General features: G+C 36.7%; 1 protein-coding gene across 1 annotated transcript; it reads left to right on the top strand.

Moving 5' to 3' along the window:
- Positions 1–5,359: 5,359 nt before the first annotated feature.
- LOC114285548 (uncharacterized) lies at positions 5,360–12,762 on the top strand. Its single transcript, XM_082874580.1, has 2 exons — positions 5,360–5,865; positions 12,045–12,762. The coding sequence occupies exons 1-2, from the start codon at positions 5,476–5,478 to the stop codon at positions 12,654–12,656; spliced, it is 1,002 nt and encodes a 333-aa protein (XP_082730706.1). The 5' UTR covers positions 5,360–5,475; the 3' UTR covers positions 12,657–12,762.
- The last annotated feature ends 7,374 nt before the right edge of the window (positions 12,763–20,136 follow it).

The following is a 20,136-nucleotide window of genomic DNA, read 5'->3' on the forward strand; positions in this document are numbered from 1 at the left end:
GTAAAAAATTAGATTAATAAGACATAAATAATTATATGATTCAATCACATATATTATTGATGGCATGTTTTTAAAATATATAGGTCGTATAAATAAAATTGATCTAATCATATGACAATTTATATTGGATCAATTTAATTTTTTACTCATATAATTTCTTAATTAATTGTATAAAATAAAGAATTTAAATTACTAAAATGAATGCAAATTAATTGAATAATAGATGAATTATTGGTCATTTAAGCCGTGGTCTGTGGGGCGTAAATGTTGACTCACCAACTGATAAATTGAGATTTTTAAATTTAATAATTCAAGACTGATAAATATGATATTTTACAAAGACCAGATAATTATTGGTCATTTAAGCCGTGGTCTGTGGGGCGTGTTACTAGTATGTTGACTCACCAACTGGGGTTGGAAAGGGGACTCAAGACCGCTCCTGATAAACTTTCCTTGCGTATGGAACGGGGAACTATTAGACATAGGCCTTGTTTGATTAATAAAATTAATAATGAAAAGGTTAATAATTTTATAAATTAATATAAAATTATTTATTTAATTAAATTAGTGAGATAATAATTTATTATGTACTTATTTTTTTTTTTATTTGAAATTATGATTTTCAGTCCATCTCAATATTAAAAATTTACCAATTTTGTCGGATTAGAGATTCACCGTACATATTATCTGGTTAATAAAATTGATAATCAAATATGAGATTGTCAGTTCATAAATTAGTAATTACAATCTTGCACTATAATATTTGTAATTAAACAAGCCCATATAGTATTATTTGATATAATTTACGTGATATTTTAATTTAATTATAAAGTAATATATTTTTAAATAATCAAGAGTTAATAATAATTCATTTGATATGTATTAAAATTTTTAAAAATTACGAGAATAATACTATATGAGATCTATTTAATATTTTTTTGTATGAAAAGCAAACCAACCAGTCGTCGCTAGGGCTGTGTAAGAAATTTGTAATTCGATCTGGTCCAATCTAATCTGATAGGTTTGAATTGATTTTTTGAATCCGTGATTCGGTTCTGAATTGAAAAATTAAAAATTCGTAATTCGTGGATCGGTTCCGGATTGAAACCCACGGTTCTAGATTAGAATTGATCCAGACCGTATACAAATAGTCTATATTTATATCATACACCTTTCCGCATAGTATCTTCTCTTATTCTATATAAAACTTAAACCCAAACATAAATCCGTATAATATCTTCTTTTATTACTTTTGTTTGTTGGTTTTTAGTTTTAATTTATAATTGTTTAAATACTTATAGTGGAACCAGTTTTCTTATGGTTGTTTAAATTCTAGAACAGTGTGTCAGTATTGTGGAAAGACATGTTGCTATTGTAGAATTAATATGATACTATTGTAGAACTAATATGATGCTATGTTTATGTTTTTATGAAATTAAAATGTATTATATATATATATATATATATATATATGTTTTTGTTATGTAATTATGTGAATCCGTAATCCTAAATCGATCCAATTCGTGTTTAAATAGATTAGTTTGGATTGGTTCCACGATTTAAACGGATTGAATTAGTTCTAATTTTGCAAGAACCATAAATAACCAATTAGTCCTGATTTTACCTCAATCCGAACCAATCCGGACCATACTCACCCTGGTCATCGCCATCCTTTTTGGATTGATTAAGAGGGTTGTTATTAGCACTTACCTCTTTACTTTGGACTCTCCATTTTTTTGAATCCTATCCAACAAAATGAATCTCATCCATTTTCTCTTTGAACCCCCACCTTAATAGCAACTATACCCCTCATCTTTTTTACCCCAACTATTTTTTTACAATTTTTCTACCATCGGTAGTCCCATCCCTGATGTCCCACCACCTCCCCCACCGGCAACCACCCTTCCACAACCTTCGACCACCACGACCCCTTCCTTGTGTGTGTGTGTGTGTGTGTGTGTGTTTCAGATCTAGTTCATGTTTAACATTTCATGTTCAACACTTCCACATTCACCAATTTTATCAGTTTCTTCACCTTCGCAAACGACATACTATTATTATCCGCTTCTCCTCCTCCGACTACATCACCACCACCACTTCTACCGCCTCCATGGGCATCCCAACACAATGCCCTCAGCCCTAACGACGCCTTCGACTTATACTGAATCGCCGACGACAGACTCTGTTTTAGAAAAATACACGACGATCTCCACATCATCTCTCTCTCTCTCTCTCTCTCTTTCTCTCTTTGTAACACGACCAAATTTATTTTCTGTCTTTATCTATATGTATCTATCATCTATTGTTCCATAATGTTAATAATGGTAGTAACTGATTTGAACGCGAATGCCTTGGATCTCGAAGACTAGTGGGTAAGAGGAGAGAAAGAGAGAAGGGTTGCAGGTAGAGATGGTGGTGAAAAGATTGGTGGATTAGGGTTTGAGAAATTAGGGTTAGGGTTAGGATATTTGAGAAATTAGGGTTAGAATATTATGGATAAGGGTAAAAATGTAATTTTATATTTGGATAAAATTGGAATTAAAAAAAATAAAAGAGATGGGGGTCCAAAGAAAAAAAGTAAGTGATAATAGCGGGAAATTCTATTTCCACACACTATTTCCTCTCTTTCCACACACTTAATGATTCTTTTTTATTTCATTTTTGTCCTAAAATTAAATTATCAAAATATTCATTTCCCAAAACCCTGACCCTAACTCTAACTCTCTCAAATCATCAGTTTCCACTATCACTATCCATGGCTGTCGTCTCTCCCCTCTTCCACTCTTCTCGTCGCCTCTTCCCCACCATTGTGACCTCTCTTTGCCTGAGAAAAATAGTGGTGCACCACTGCGATCTCCCTCCGCCTTCATTACCTACCACTGTGATCTTCATTTGCCTTCGTCTCTTCCCGCCGCCAAGCTAATCGCCGCCACCTCCACTTTCTGCTCCCTTCGCAACTATTAGAGAGAGAAATATAAGGGTGTTCCAAATTAGATGCTCTGCAATAAAGTGAACATCAGTGAGCAATTTTAATTTTGATCTGAGCAATTTTTCAGAATTTATCTCCTTGAAATGGAATCTTGAATGGTTATGTAGATTTCAATTTGTTTCAACTGTAACAGGTATTGCCAATTTGCATAGATGTAACAAAAAAAAAATGTTTATGTCATCCACAGATGATGAAACTCAATACCAGTTACCTTGAAAAAATAAAAGTAGTGGTGGCTTGTTAGGGTTAGGGTTTAGAGGATGAAGATGGTAAGGGTGTTTTTGGTATCATAGGATGTGTATTGAGTGAAAGTTAATAATTTAAATTTATTTAGTGTGTGTATTGAGAAAAGAAGTAAAAAGAGAGGAAATAGTGTGTGGAAATAGAATTCCTCGCTAATTGCAGCACTCTTGATTAATGCTACTCCTTCCTAACAAAATCACCTCACTATTCAAGATAAACTACGATTATGCCCCTTCCTTTTTTGTCACGCCCTTTTATCATAAATGGAGTGAAAATGGATTTTGCTCATAAATCAAAGAAATGGAAAGCATAATCATTATGTCAAAAAATAAATAATAAAAAATTGATGTAAAACTAAAAAAAAGGATTGAGATGTATAATTTAACTTAAAATGTAAAAGTGTAAAAATGGCTCGCAGCTCATGGGTGGTCTGAAGCTCGCCTGCTGCCCAAGCTTGGCCCGACCCGTTTAGGCTCAAGTCCAGCCCGAGCCCTTGGGCCATCGTTTTGAAACCCAGCCCAGCCCGTGGGTCCAGCCGGCTTGGCCCAATCTGTGGCCCATCCCATCGGCCCGCTTAAGGCCCACTTAGGTCCTGCCCCGAAGCCCAGCCCACTTGAGACCCAGTGTATTTTTTAATGAAAAATAATAAAATTTTCATAGAATGGGAAAAAAATGGTCAGACTTGCCCAAGCCCGAGGCTAAGCCTAAGCCCATTAGGCTGGCCCATCGGCCCGCCCAAGACCCGAATACCCTGAGCTTAAGCCTGGGTCTGGCCTTAATTTTTTGGCCCATGAGTCGGCCTGGCCCAAATTTTGGCCAGAGTCCGTGAGGCCTGACATGGGCTGAACCAGATTTACACCCCTATTAAAATGATTAGGTATAATTTACGTCAACTTTTAATTTATTATATATTTGTTAGTACAAGGTTAAATTTTTTTTATCACATCTTTAGGGTTGTAGCATTGTTGCTAAATTAACTTTACTATTATGAAAATATTTTTTTTAATGAAATATCCTTTTATAAAAATATATTTTTTTCTTAATGAAATATCCTTTTATTTATTCTCCTCTATTTTGTCTTTTTATCTATTGTTTTATGATTTCATATTCCGCTCATATTTTTTCACAAATTATTACATTAGATAATATTTACTAACAGTGAAATGCACTAATTTTTTTTTTAAAAAAAAAAAAATCATATTTAATCAAAATTTTCCAATAAAAAAGTGACAGAAAATGAGGCACATAATAACCAGTTGGAAGGCCAAAAAAAAATTCAAACTTATTTTCATCATGAATAAATTTATTGTAAGCAAATTTCAAAAAAAAAAAATTTAACATTTTTTTCATCAAAAATTTACTATGAGACAAATTTGATAAACATTATCATTGTACTACTAGTTATTAACTATTGTGACAAATTTCACCATAATGTGGAGTTACTAGTTAATGTCCCACTCGTATTTTATTTTTCTGCCTCTTCAAGTTTTTATTATGTGCTAATTTTTTGTCACTTTTTTATTGGACAAATTTGATTAAATATGGTCAAATATGTAGTATAGACTAACACTACAGTATATCATAGTATTCTGTATGGCATAGGTAGTACTATTTTTGCACAATTTATACTGCATAATTAAAGTGCGTATTTTATATTGTATCGTATTATTTTAATATTATTACACTTAAATACTTCATCACTTATGTACCGCTATGTATCACCTTTTATTTATTTATTTATATATATATATATATCATCAAGTACTTGGCAATATATTATTTATCTTTATTTATATATATATATATATATATTTTTGCCAATCTTAATTAATGGGACTTAAGGTTTGATTTGATTGGGTATATATATATATATATATTTGAATGATTATCTCCAAATAAAGAATCAATAATTAGATGATACAAAATGAAGATAAAGGAACATGTGAAATGGAGTGGAGAGTGAAAACTTTCTTTCTTTCCATTTTTCATTCTAATCCAATAAAATTTATAAAAACAAAGAAAATAAACAAGAAACAAACAAAAAGAGGAGACCTTGACTAGGTCGTTTAAGTGGAAAACAAGGGATAAAAAAGTCCAAAGTCCAAACCCCATCTCCTATAATCTCCTTCCTCACAACCCCTCTCCTCAACTTCATCTCCTCCATCCTCTACTCTCCTCCCCTCTCCATTGAAGCAAAAACAAACCAAACCAAACCAAACCAAACCAAACCAAACCAAACCACCATGGATAGAGAACAAGAAGAAATGCGATTTCTAGGCCTTTTTGGCATCTACGCAGAGTCATACAAGATCATCATAGCATGGAGGAAGATATTCAGCCAAATCAGCCTAGCTTTAATCCTCCCACTCTCCTTTATGTTCCTAGCTCACATGGAAGTCTATGCACTCCTCTTCTCGAAGATCCGTCACGATGAATATCAGTTACGTGGAACTCTGGACGGCACGCAGAAACACGACAAGCTCTCCGACCTCATCTCCTCTGAGATGACCATCTTGTGGCTCTTCAGATTAGCGTATTTTACTTGCTTCCTCGTCTTCTTCCTCCTCTGTACCATTGCTGTCGTCTACACCATCGCCTCCATCTACACCACTCGACCGGTGACTTTCAAGAAGGTATTTATATGTTTTAGAGAATTTTTAATCAAGGTTGTTAAAATCAGGATCCTAAGTAGGACCGGTGAGAGGGTCTGGTGGATCGGATCGTAGGATCATAAGATCCTACTTTCTATTAAAAAAAAAAAGATAAAAAGTAAACTTAAAATGATACATATTAAAAATAAGGTGAAAAATCATAAAATCTACGATCCTATCTACGATCCTATACAATCCCATACGATCCTACACGATCACATGCGATCCTACACAATCCTACTTGCGATCCTGCTATAACATCGATCCTACAACGATCTGGATCGTTTTGGCAAAATAGGATCGTAGGATCATACGATCCTAAGATCCGGATCGCGATTTTAACAATCATGTTTTTAATATATAAAAATAAATGAATCATTGTTCAATTGTTTGTTGGTTGTGAATTTAATGTTGTTTATAATATCTAAGCTCTCTATACTTTTCCGGATCCTCTGCCGTTCTACCCTGCAGTGGTCTCTGCGGCGCCCCAAAACGACGTCGTTTTGGGGTCAAATTTCCAAAAAAAAAACACACAAAAACACAAAATCTGAATCAGAGAAGAGAAAAGAGGGGAAGAAAAACACTTCTTATCTTCGGATTTGTGGATTTAGAACTTCTAAACATCTTCAAATTCCATCGAAAAAGCCTATATTTTCTGGGTTTTTCTTGTTTTCTGGTTTCAATCTTGTGGGTATGCTCTGTTTCTGAGTTTGGTTCTTTAGAAGTAATGAGTTTTCCACAGAAAACAATGTTTTGAACTGGGTAAGAGCTCAAAGTGCTCCAATCTTCACTGAAGAACTCAAAGAAGTCGTCTTGATCGGAAGAGAATGATGATGATGACAAGCTTTGATCTTCTTCTTGGGCATCACTGTATATTGGAAGATCACAGAGAGAGAGAGAGTGTCTCCTCTGTTTCATCTTCTTCTTCTTGATGTTGCTCTGCCATTGATATTTGGTTGGGAAAATCAGGGAAGAAGAGGCATCTGAATCATCCTCGTGAGATCTATTTGCATCTCCAATGAATTCATAGCTCGATACAAGATTGCTTACAACAGATTTCTTCCCCTCTTTCTCTTCTCTGATACAGATTCTGTGTTTTTGTGTGTTTTTTTTGTTTTTTGGAAATTTGGCCCCAAAACGACGTCGTTTTGGGGCGCTGCAAGGCCCACCACAGGATAAGGCGGCAGAGGATCTGGACTCGGTATAATTTAAAATATTATTGGTATTTGTAATTTATATAATGAGTGAGATTAATAATAATGTCATAATTAGTGTTAGTACACTAATTGGTACAGATAGTACCACTCGATTTGAATAGTAGGATCTTAAAATTCTAGTTGGGTTAAACGATTTACATTAGGATCTTAAAGTGATTACAATCCTAATCATAAAATTATGTAGAATCGAATTACGATCTCGATTACACTGCGATCTTAATCCTTAAAAAAAAATAAAAAATAAAAAATGAAAATAAAAATCTCATTATTTATTTCTTATATATGTATATCTATATAAGAAATTTGATTATAAATTCTTTCTACAAACATCTCTTATAATTTAGTTGATAGCATACAAGATGCATTACATCAAATTAATTATTTTTCTTTAGTGATTTTATAATTATTTAACATATATACATTATCATTATGGATAATTTATCATTTTATTTTACATTAAAAGTAAAATTTTACGATTCTAAATTCGATTTTACGATCCGATTCACAAGTCTTTTTTAACGATCCTCTTTAGAATCTCGATTTTAACAACTAATACGTTATTGCAGATTTAATTATAAATTCTGTTTTTTATTTATTTATTAATATTTGAATTCCCATTTGTTTCGAACCTCTAGCGAAGCACGCTATGTGTTTATCATTTATTATATTAAATACTCTAATTTATTAAAATTAATAAAATAGGAGGAGAAGGCGAGAGTAAAATTGGAAATTGTGAATTATGGTTAAAGGCCTTTGTGAATTCCCTATAAGATTGGATTTATCTCCAATTTAAATATTAACCTGAGAGAATTTAAGAAATTTGTAGAGGCTATGATAAATTTCATTCTGATGATTTAAATTATTTATTTTGTAATATTCTTCTCATATATTATTCATAAAAAAAATTAGATCGATAGGATAATTGTAACTTTTTCATTTAAATGTGTTTGTTTTAAAAAAAAATGAATGGTTTATTTTAAAAAATATATTTATCTTTAGAGACAAATATGATAAATTTAAAATGTTACAATTATCAAATTAATTAAATTTTAAATATTGAGAATTCTACATAATAAACAATTTAGATAATCGGAACAAGATCTGTAATGGGTCATGAATCCTTCAAGTTTTATCAAATCCAAATTGAGAGAAACCCAATCCTACCCTACGGATGTGTTTGGTTTGAGTTTTCTTAATTAAGTTTTTTGAAAATTCAGTTTTTTGTTTTTCGTATTTTTTTGTTTTTAGTAAATACTTTTAAAATTCTAAGTATTTTTTTTACTTTTTTGATACATCTTACTTATATGTGTCTAAAAAATAAAGTATTTGTGAAAAAATATTTTAAAAAATAAATAAATACACAAAAATATGAAAAATGTACTGAATTTTCATATTTTTTTGTATTTAGTGAATTTTTTTAAAAAAAATCACAAAAATTATACTTTTTGAGTGTATTTATGTTAGGTGTATCTAAAAATTAAAAAAATTACTTAAAATATTAAAAAAAAATTAGTAAAAACAAAAAAATACGAAAAACAAAAAGTAAAATTTTCTAAAAAGTGTTTTTAGAAAATTCAAACCAAACAAAGTGATAGTTGGGGTGTTTTGGAAAGTTGGTAAAAAACTGACTTTTTGACTTTTTAAATTTATTTTGTCTTTTTTATGAGTAAGTTATGTGAGAGATGATATGACCCAAAATGAATAAAAAGCTAAAAATTAATTTTTTACCAGCTTTTCAAAAGACATGTATTATCGAAGATCATGTGAGAGGCATTTACCATAAGAGTTTTAAATTATTTATTGGCTTAATTAATAGACTTCAAGACACCAAATTTAATATAGATATGTTTATTCATTTATATTTTTATATATGTCTCTATCTTAGATAATTTTAATTGGGACGAAAAATATTATGATCAATTGAGCCGTTCTAACCAATTGTGATTGAGATATATTTTAAAAAAAAAATTTATGTTTTGTTATGATCCAAGCAAATTCAACCTTTAATTACATAGATGGATTAATCTCAGCCATTCTAACTAATTAAGTTAAAACATCTCCAATGACAAATGTTATAATAATATTGTTATTGTCAAATTATGACAATGAATAGTAAAAAATGATATAATTATAACAATGGTGCTTCAATATTCAGTCATCATTTTGGCATAACCAAATATAGAAATTGATGTGTTCGGACGACTGGCCATACGATCGCTCGGCCGTCCGGAATACACTATTTTTTTGTATTTGGTTCTACAAAAATGATAGGCAGGAGGGAGGGATGTTTTGCTAGGAGAAAGGGAAGGAGATTTCGCTTAATGAATTGACAATTATAGAAACTGCCAAAACTTATGTCAAATTTGATACAAGTTTTGATATTTGCCAAATTTGGCAACTACCATAACCAACCATTGGAGCTCATTTTTCGTCTCCAACTGTCAAATTATGGCAATAATAACTCTAATGAGCCTCCATTTGGGAAATAGGTTGGTTTTTTGGCTTTTTTTTGATTATTTTAGCCTGGGCTAAAAAGCTTGGTTTAGAAATGACTTTTTGACTTTTTTTACTTTTTTTGTGAGAGAAGAGTGTAATGATTATGCGTTTGATGTGATGTTTTATTTTTTGTGGTTAAAATAGCCTATTTTATCTTTTGTAGCTAAAATAACCACTTTAACCCTTCCCAAACAATGTCTGACAAGAGTCCGGATCCCCTCCTTACCTTCTCTCCTTCACTCTCTCCGTGCAAAGGCTGAGATTCAATAACCCAGATCCAACGGCTTAAAAAAAAAATGAAAACAATTGAAATCAGTAAATTTCCTGACCCCCGCTACTATACATACACAGGTTATACATTCACCTTACTCTCACTCTCACTCTTACTCAGCCTTACACTCGCCCCTTCTCCTCCACGAAGCCAGCCTCACAGGCAACCACTCCCGACGACAACCCACTCCCAACGACGGCGACTTACTATCACTCTCACTTTTTTTTTCCTTTCCTGGTGAACTTTTTGCTAAATTGAAGATTCTTATACATTCAATTAAACCAAAGAAGACCCCACAATGCTTGACTATCTCAGAATCTCATGAAGGCTTTTTTTTTTTTTTTCTTCATCTCCTTAGTTGTCGAAAAGATATTTGGAGGAAATGAATGGACTAAATAGATATGCAAATTGACCTTTCAGTTCATACTCTTTTATTGGTCATTATTCTATTTTCTTTGTTAAAAATGAACTAGCTCAATAGGCTGTTTTATACTCACTCTCACTCTCACTCTGTTTTTTTTTTTTTTTCCCCCTTTGCTGGTGAACTTTTTGCTGAATTGAAGATTCTTATACATTCAATTGAACCAAAGAAGACCCCACAATGCTTGACTATCTCAGAATCTCATCAAGGCTTTTTTTTTTCTTCACCTCCTTAGCTGTTGAAAAGATATTTGGACGAAAGATATATCTGAATGGACTAAATAGATATGCAAATTGGACATTTCAGTTCATACTCTTTTATTGGTCATTATTCTATTTTCTTTGTTAAAAATGGACTAACTCAATAGGCAGTTTTATACACGCAAACACAAACATTGTTTACTGATGGTTGATCATATTCCCAACCATATTTAAATCTTAGAATCTACACCTGATCGTCACACAATGCCATATACGATCCTTCTGATAAAAGGTACACCTAACTCTGGATTGAAGACGCTGAATTTTTTGTTCCTGTATCGTTATTTCTCACAACATGGAATCAACAATTTTGTGCTTAACCCGTCATTTTTTAGATGGTAAAGTTGAAATTTAGAAGCAAAATGGCATCTATGTATCAGTAATCCGCTTGGAGAACTCTGGTTCGCGAAGTACTCGGCTTTGTACACAGACTGGTTTGCTCACAAGGGAACTCTGGTTCGCGAAGTGAGGGCAGAGAGAATGAGGGCAAAGCAATGGGTTAGGTTTGGGGAGTGGGTCGCCGTCGAGAGAGTCGCCGGTGAGACGAGTTCAGTGAGGTGGATGAGACGAGCGTGAGGGCTCTGGTTTGTGAAGCAGACAGAAAGGGGCTGAGCTCGAAGGGACCTGGGTTGGGTTTAGGAGTGGGTCGCCATCGGGGGTGGTTGCTGGTGATGGTGGGTTTGGTAGAGGAGAAAGGGGCTGAGCTCGAAGGGGACTGGGTGAGAATGATACACAAAAGCTGTATAACCTGCATTTTTGTTTAGGCAGGAAACTGAAATTTTAATTTCATAATATATATATATATATATATATTTTAACCGTTGGATCTGCAACGGCTGATCTCAGCCGTTGCACGGAGGAAATGAAGGAGGATGATCAAAGAGAGGATCCGAACTCGTCTGACAAACCATTAAAGATACTCTTAGAGAGACATTTTCAAAAATCTTTCTATTTTATTATATAGATTGTTTCATTCCACTAATAAATTCAAGAGAAGGTAGAACAATTTTAAGACAGTATCAAGTTATAAACTTTCACATTCTGTTGTCCCATTTAAATTTTGTTTAGTTTGCAAGTGCTCATCATATAATTTACAAAATTCATAAAGTGGCATGTTTTGCACTTCTTATTGTAAATTAAAAATTAACAATTAAAAAGTAAGATCTAAAAGTACTAGTTCCCAAGTTTACAGATAATTAATTTATTTAAACTATATCTCCTCATAAATATACATGAGTAGAAGTTATCAAATAATTTAACACAAACTCCAAAATATAAAATAAAAATAATGTATAAACAAACTGGAGCAAACATGGTAATTAATTTTTGAAGAAATTAAAATTCAGTGATAACAGTAAAAAAAATTACAGAATTATGAAAAAATATAACATTTTAATTATTAAAATTTATAAATTTTATCATTGATTTTTAAATTTTTTTTCCTTCTAAATTTACACCGTGACTTTATTTCCCCTTAATTTATTGTTTATTAACAGGTGATGAGTGTAGTTCCCAAAGTCTGGAAGAGACTCATGGTCACATTCCTCTGCTGCTTCTTCACTTTGTTCCTCTACAACGTGGTCGCAGCACTACTCTTCATTCTCTGGGCATTCACAGTCCGAGACACCGATGCCGCTGCAAGAGTTTTGATCATCATGGTCAGGTTATACGCAATTGGGTTCTTCTACTTAACCATTGTTTGGCAAATTGCTAGCGTCGTCTCGGTCCTAGAAGACTCATACGGGTTCAAAGCCATGATCAAGAGCAAGAACCTAATCAAAGGGAAGATGTGGATCACCATTGTTATCTTCTTCAAGCTCAACTTCGCTATGGTGGCGATAGAGATACTGTTTGAGAAACTAGTCGTGCATGGTGGCGAGTCTGTGAGCGTACCGGGTAGAGTCGGGTTTGGGATACTGTGTCTGTTTTTGCTGTTGACGTTGTTTTTGTTTGGATTGGTCATTCAGACTGTGATCTACTTCGTTTGCAAGTCTTATCACCATGAGAATATCGACAAGTCGACGTTGTCGGATCATCTTGAGGTTTATTTGGGAGAGGATGTTCCTTTGACAGCAAAGGATGTTCAGCTTGAGCAAGCTCATGTTTAATTGAGTGGTGTTTTGTTGTAATGGTTGGTCTTGATCACGCTCTTATAAAATAAATGATCGCAGTTGTTATGCCAGATTATATATATATGTACTTAACTTCCAAGAACTATATATAGTTTTTTTTTTTTTGTTTTTTTTTTTTTAAATTAGAGTAATATTTGGGTTTTTTTGTTTTTTAAGTGTTCTGTTGGTATTTGGGTATGGTTGGGACCCAAATCCGACGTTCATGGGTTGTTCACCCCATTAGTTTGAATGAATAGTTACAATCATTAAAGCTCTCTATTAAATTGTGGCCGTTGAGAGGTGAATTTATTATGGGAGGTGTTTATGTACAAAGTATTAATTTTGAGATACATAAATATGTACATTATTTGAATTGTCAAACTAAAGGGTGGTCTGAAATGATCTAAATAAGTTTAGGTTTGTCATTTCTTAAAGAAGTCAAAAAGTTAAAAAGTCACTACCCTATTTAAGTTATATCATCTTATTTAAGTCATATCACCTCTCTATAATATCACTTCAAACGCAATTCATATTTTATAAAAATTCAAAAAGAGCACTTATTTAGAACATCCCAAACAACCCCTAAATGTACTTTTTGACTTTTTATGAAATATGAATTGAGTATGGGTTGGGTTTGAAATAATGTGGTAGAGAGGTAATGTGACTTAAATAAGATGATATGATTTTTTAACTTTTTAATTTTTTTAAATTATGACAAACAAAACCTAAGTATATATTTCTATTATCCTAACAATATTTTACCGATAAGGATATTCTAAATACGAGAAGCCTATGTAAACATAATTATTAATTATTGCACTTGCTTTTTAATTCATACATGAAACTATACATTTTGAATAGGGTGCATGTTTAATGTATATCATGAATCCATAATTCCTTTGTGATTATTGTACTTTAAGAAGTACAAAGACTAATATGTTGAGGTTGTGAAGGCAAAGAGGTTGTCACTACAAGGAAATACTCTTTTGGTGATTAAAAAATTAGTCATCAAAAATATTGATTTTAGTTATTGAAATATTTTGTCGACCAAAAATTTTGGTCGCTCGCTTTGTCTGGGATACATCGTCGCCGAAGGTATTAACGACTTTTAGTTGCCAAAAGTGCTACAAAAATACCGACTAATATTTAAGTAGGCAAAAGTAACAGGTATTAGCGACGAAAAGAGCCTTAGTTGCTGATGACTGACATTAGCGACTAACATATTAGTCGCCCAAAGGGTGCATTAATTCGTTTTTAGCTACTAAATCTTTTGTCGCAAAAACTTAAAATATCTACGGCGACGAAATTAGTAGTCACCAATAGTGCTATTTCAGCTACTAAATGTTTAGTCGCGGAAAGGTTCATTCTTGTTTAGCTACTACACAGGTTAGTCGCCTATGATTTTTTTATTATGTTTTGACGACTAAACAGTTAGTCGCCATAACTGTTTTCGATTTTTTTTGGCTACTAAATATTTAATCGCCAAAAGATTTATTTCTTTTTGGCTACCAATTGTTTTGTCACCAAAAACGTTATTTCATATTTTTGTTTGGTTTTTTTCATTTTAATAAATTTTGTCAGAACCTGTATGTATCCACCGCAACCTGTAATAGGTATACAACCTATATATATTATCACATATTCCGTAATGCATGTTTCACTTACAACCATCAAACAAAAAACAACACCTGCCAGTGTAAACTTATATACAAACCAACTATATATAACGTCATACATTCCAATTACAAATAATAACGTCATACATTCCAAATACGTTACCAAAACAATGTCCTTTATACGCAACATTTTTACTATACTATACATTGTAATGACCATTTGGCAAGGTATAACTTACCATGGTAATCTGTACCATGATAAAGGTAATCTATATATATACCACTAGAGCAATTAATACAAGCTCCAAAAATACTATGTACCCCGCTAGAAATTATATGTACGATGCATCCAAATTCCACGGTTCATTGATTCTATACCACCAAAGCAATTAATACAAGCTCCAAAAGTACTATGTACCCCGCCAAAAATTATATGTACGATGCATCCACAGTCCGCACAAAAAGTATAGGACGACAAAAAACTTTCCAAATTTGCAAAACTGTGAATTATCTTCCGCACAAAAAAATAGAAGATCCACATGTCAATGACAAAAGCCATCTACACAACAAAAATTACACCCATTAGTTCCATTGTAAACAAAAAGTTATAGCCATCTATAAAACATAAATTGCAAGGATGTCAATTGTAATTGAAATTGTATTTAACTATAGTTTGAATTTAGGAATTTAACTATAGTTTCTTTACACTTTAAATTGTATTTAAAGTGTAAATTGAAAGTGCAAAGAAATTTCCCAAGTCAGGCATGAGCCCCAAGTCAAGTTTAGTCTAATGTGTAAACATATATATATTTTATTCATAAATGTACATATATAGAGATGCTTATAGAACATATATATTTGTAAGCTTTAATATATAAGGTTTAATATATTTTTATAAGCTTTCTGGCGTTTCTCACGCCAACTCCCAACGTACACGTGCTAATTACGTCTCGTCTGACCCCACATGTCATATTTGACATGAGGAAGCTACCCGTGCCATCCCTACAGTTGTTTGGGGGTTGCTTTCAATTTTCGACCCTCGAAAGCCTTTTTGGCTAAGTTTATGGCATTTTTTACGCCAACTTCCAACGTACACATGCTAATTATGTCCCGTCTGTCCCCACAGATCCTATTTGACACAAGGAAGCTACCCGTGCCATCCCTACAATGGTTCGGGGGCTGCTTTTAAATTTCGGCCCTCGAAGGCCTTTTTCAGCTAAGTTTATGGCGTTTTTCATGCCAACTCCCAACGTACACGTGCTAATTACGTCCAGTCTGTCCTCACAGGTCCTATTTTACACCAGGAAGCTACCCGTGCCATCTCTACAGTGGTTTGGGGACTGCTTTCAATTTTCGGCCCTCGAAGGCCTTTTTCGGCTAAGTTTATGGCGTTTTTCATGCCAACTCCCAACGTACACGTGCTAATTACGTCTCGTCTATCCCTACAGGTCCTATTTTACACCAGGAAGCTACCCGTGCCATTCCTATAGTGGTTCGGCTACTGCTTTCAATTTTTGGCCCTCGAAGGCCTTTTTAGGTAAGTTTATGGCATTTACCACGCCAACTCCCAACGTACCCGTGCTAATTACGTCCCGTCTGTCCCTATAGTTCCTATTTGTTGCGAGGAAGCTACCCGTGCCAACCGTACAGTGGTTCATGGGCTGCTTTCAATTTTCAGCCCTCGAAGGCATTTTTTGACTAAGTTTATGGCGTTTTTCACGCCAACTCCCAACGTACACGTGCTAACTACGTCCTGTCTGTCCGCACAAGTCTTATTTGACACAAGGAAGCTACCCGTGCCATCCCTACAGTGGTTCGGGGGGCTACTTTCAATTTTCGGCCCTCGAAGGCATTTTTTCGGCTAAGTTTATGGCGTTTTTCACACCAACTCCCAACGTACACATGCTAATCACGTCCCGTCTGTCCCCACAGGTCCTATTTGCCACGAGGAAGCTACCCGTGCCATCTATACAGTGGTTTGGGGGCTACTTTCAATTTTCAGCCCTTGAAGGCCTTTTTCGGCTAAGATTATGGCGTTTTTCACGCCAACTCCCAACGTACACGTGCTAATTACGTCATGTCTGTCCCCACAGGTCCTATTTGACACAAGGAAGCTACCTGTGCCATCCCTACAGTGGTTCGGGGGCGGCTTTCAAATTTCGGCCCTCGAAGGCTTTTTTCGGCTAAGTATGGCATTTTTCACGCCAACTCCCAACGTACACGTGCTAATTACGTCCCGTCTGTCCCTATAGGTCTTATTTGACACGAGGAAGCTACCCATGCCATCCCCATAGTGGTTCGGGGCTACTTTCAATTTTCGGCCCTTCAAGGCCTTTTTCGGCTAAGTTTATAGCGTTTTTCACGCCAACTCCCAACGTGCACGTGCTAATTACGTCCCGTCTGTCCCTATAGGTCCTATTTGACACGAGAAAGCTACCCGTGCCATCCCCACAGTGGTTCGAGGGCTGCTTTCAAATTTCGACCCTCGAAGGCCTTTTCTCTACTAAGTTTATGGCGTTCTGGTAAGACGACATTTTACATAGGAGATTAACTGAACTAATATATTTTTCTAATATGACAATAATGAAGCTCATAATTGTCCAACATATTGAACATGGTCAATAAGGGGGAAATAGACCCGGAATTATGTTGATTACAACCCAAATAAAATCATGATTCAATGTTGAGAACTCCTAATGCACAATGAGGCTTGACATGGGTAGGCCCATAAAGGCTATAGCCCACTATGAACAACCCAAGCCTACCACTTAGGGCCCAATGCATAGTTCAACTGATAAGGCCCAACATAGCTGGAAGTCAACATGGCATTAAGAACCAATGATATACAGACACGTGGCGGGTGAAGGACAAACCACATAAGCAGACAAAGATCCTGCAAAGTTATTGCCACTGCACATCGCCATTAATGAAGCCCTTGCAGCATTTATTGCGATAACCCTTCTCCGTCAGGACAGAACGGCTTCACCATAAACAAGGTGAGCTAGAGCATAGACTTTCAGCCAAGGTGACAAGTCGGAAGGGACAACGAAATGATTACTAGAGGATATAAGCAGACGCCGAAAACAGGAAGAAGGTTAAGCTTTCTATCTCTAATCTATCCTTACACTCCACTTCTCTTTCTAACTTGCTCGTCGGAGGGTTCGCTGGGGGACTTTCCGTTCCCCGTTGAACTCTTGTGCAGGTTCCTTTGTGGGCTTGGTCATTCGGCTCAGGCTTGAGGAACGTGGATCAGTCCGACCCGTTCTACCTGGAACGAACTACATTATCAGTTGGCGTCGTCTGTGGGAAGGTTCTTGTTCCGCGCGCCAGTTGTGCTCATTGTCGCCGGAGACCCTCTCCTAATAACCCCCTCCTACCACCTATGAAGGTGGATGGTCACAACTAGATCCATGGCTTCTCACCCCAACGTTCCAGATCATCAAGCTGACCCTCCCAACCCAAATAATCCACCACAGTATTTCACCGAGCTCATCAACAGCATTAATCGCATGGCCGAGCAAAACCAAGCCCTGATTAATGCTTTACTCCAAAGAAACCTTCCTATGCCTCCTCCACCACCTCCAGATATTCCACCCAACCAAGAACGAGCCCCCAGCCATACTATCCTACAGCCCTATCCACCTAACTTGGAATGCTTGCGACCCCCTCCCCCAGATATAAATCCACCACCCCGAGCTCCACATCCATCGATCCTGGCACCAACCTCTGAAGGAGAGGCCAGAAGCGTCCAGCCCCCGTTGCCCTCCGGTGGTGACAACATTCCTCTCTAGGATGCAGAACTCCAAGCCATGAAGCTCCAACTCCAAGGAGTCATGCAAAACATACAGTATAAACCCTCCACCACAACCAACTCACCATTCGTTGCTTCCATCCGGGACAAACCTCTACCCCCCAAGTTCAAAATGCCCACCATTGACTCTTTTGATGGAACGACAGATCCAGTCGACCACTTGGAGACCTACATAACCCTCATGATCCTCCATGCATTCCCTGACGAAATCATGTGTCGGGCTTTCCCCGTGACACTCAAGGGGTCGGCTCAACTCTGGTTTAATCAACTGCCAGCAAACTCTGTCTCCACTTTCCAGCACCTCAGTGACTCATTTCTCAACCATTTCATTGGAGCCCAGCGTCAGCGGCGTCCGGCAACCCAGCTCCTCAACATCTGTCAGACTGAGGGGGAGTCGCCACACAGCTTTGCCACCCGCTTCAACACCGAAGCTCTGCAAGTGGCGAAAAACGATGACAATGTCATCCTCACGGCATTCATGGCCGGTCTACGATCATCTGATTTCCTTTTCTCCCTCTCAAAAAACCCCCCGACCTCTATGGCAACCCTTCTTTCCAAAGCCCAAAAATACATGAACGCAGAAGATTCCCTAGCCGCTTGCCAAGATCCTATAGCCAAAAACCCAACCCCCCGGGAGAAGAGAAAGGATGCAGAAACCAGAAATACCTAGTAAAATAACCCAACAAGTCAGTATACCGACCGACCTCCCCGAGCCGACCGGTCGGCACCAACCCGACTGCCCGGCCGGTTCGAGCGGTACACACCCCTCAATTCCCCCATGGAACAAGTCCTCAATCAAATCCAGCGGAACTACCCCCTAAAATGGCCCCAACCATCACGGACCCCTTCCAATTGAAGAGACCAGTCCAAATATTGTCGTTTTCACCAGGATCACGGCCATAATACCGAGGAGTATGCCAACCTCAAAGATCAAGTCGAGGGCTTGATTCGTCAAGGACGTCTCAGTCGATTCACGGATACTTGCCCTCAGCAGAGGCAACGGACTGAACCCATCAAAAATAACCGCCGGCGCACCCCTCCCTGACAGCCAGCACAACCTAACCAAGGTCATGATCGCCCTCCACAGCAACCTCGGGCACAAGGTAACCCCGCCCCACCTGTTGGAGAAATCAGAGTTATTTCTGGCGGGCTTACTTGTGGAGGACCATCCCGCTCGACTCAGTGGGCAGAACTTAGAAAAATAAGGCAGGGCTCAGACAAAGAGATTGCCACATTGGACAGACCCCCCAAACAGCCCAGGTAGTGGACCAAGCCTATCACCTTTACGGACGCCGGCTACACAGGCATCCATTAACCCCATGACGACCCTCTCGTCATTTCTACCCTCCTCTCCAATTACAAGGTCAAACGGGTTCTCGTCGACAACGGTAGTTCTTCAGACATCATCTTCCTCAATTGCTTCCGCCAACTCAAGATCGGGGAAGAAAGTCTGTCTCCTCTCCAAACCCCTTTGGTCGGTTTCACTGGCAATCGGGTTACTTCCATCGGCTCCATCGATCTTTCTATCACAATCGGTGAGTACCCACGGCAGACCACAAAGTTGCTCACCTTCCTTATTTTCGACTACCCCTCTGCCTACAACATCATCCTTGGCCGCACCGCCCTAAATGCTTTCCAAGCTATCACATCCACTTACCACCTTGCTATCAAGTTCCCCACCAATCTTAGGATCGGGACAGTGAGGGGAGAGTAGACCGTGGCCAGAGAATGTTATGTCGCCTCACTTAAAGAAGTCAAACTGAATGAGGCTATGATCATTGAAGGACTCGATGTCAGAGACGAGGATGAGCTGGTTAGGGGGGAACCAGTGAAAGAACTTGTCGAGGTCCTTATCGATCCCAATAACCTGGTCAAAACCGCCAAGATTGGCAGCCAACTATCCCCCTAGGCCAAGGCTGACCTCACCGCCCTCCTGATTGAACACAACGATGTGTTGGCCTGGACTCACTCCGATATACCAGGTATTGACCCCTCCTTCATCAACCACTGCCTCAGCATTGAGCCCCATTTCTGACCTATCCGCCAGAAG

Source organism: Camellia sinensis, chromosome 6 (assembly GCF_055761805.1).
Source record: "Camellia sinensis isolate YWXY chromosome 6, ASM5576180v1, whole genome shotgun sequence".
Lineage (NCBI taxonomy): Eukaryota > Viridiplantae > Streptophyta > Magnoliopsida > Ericales > Theaceae > Camellia > Camellia sinensis.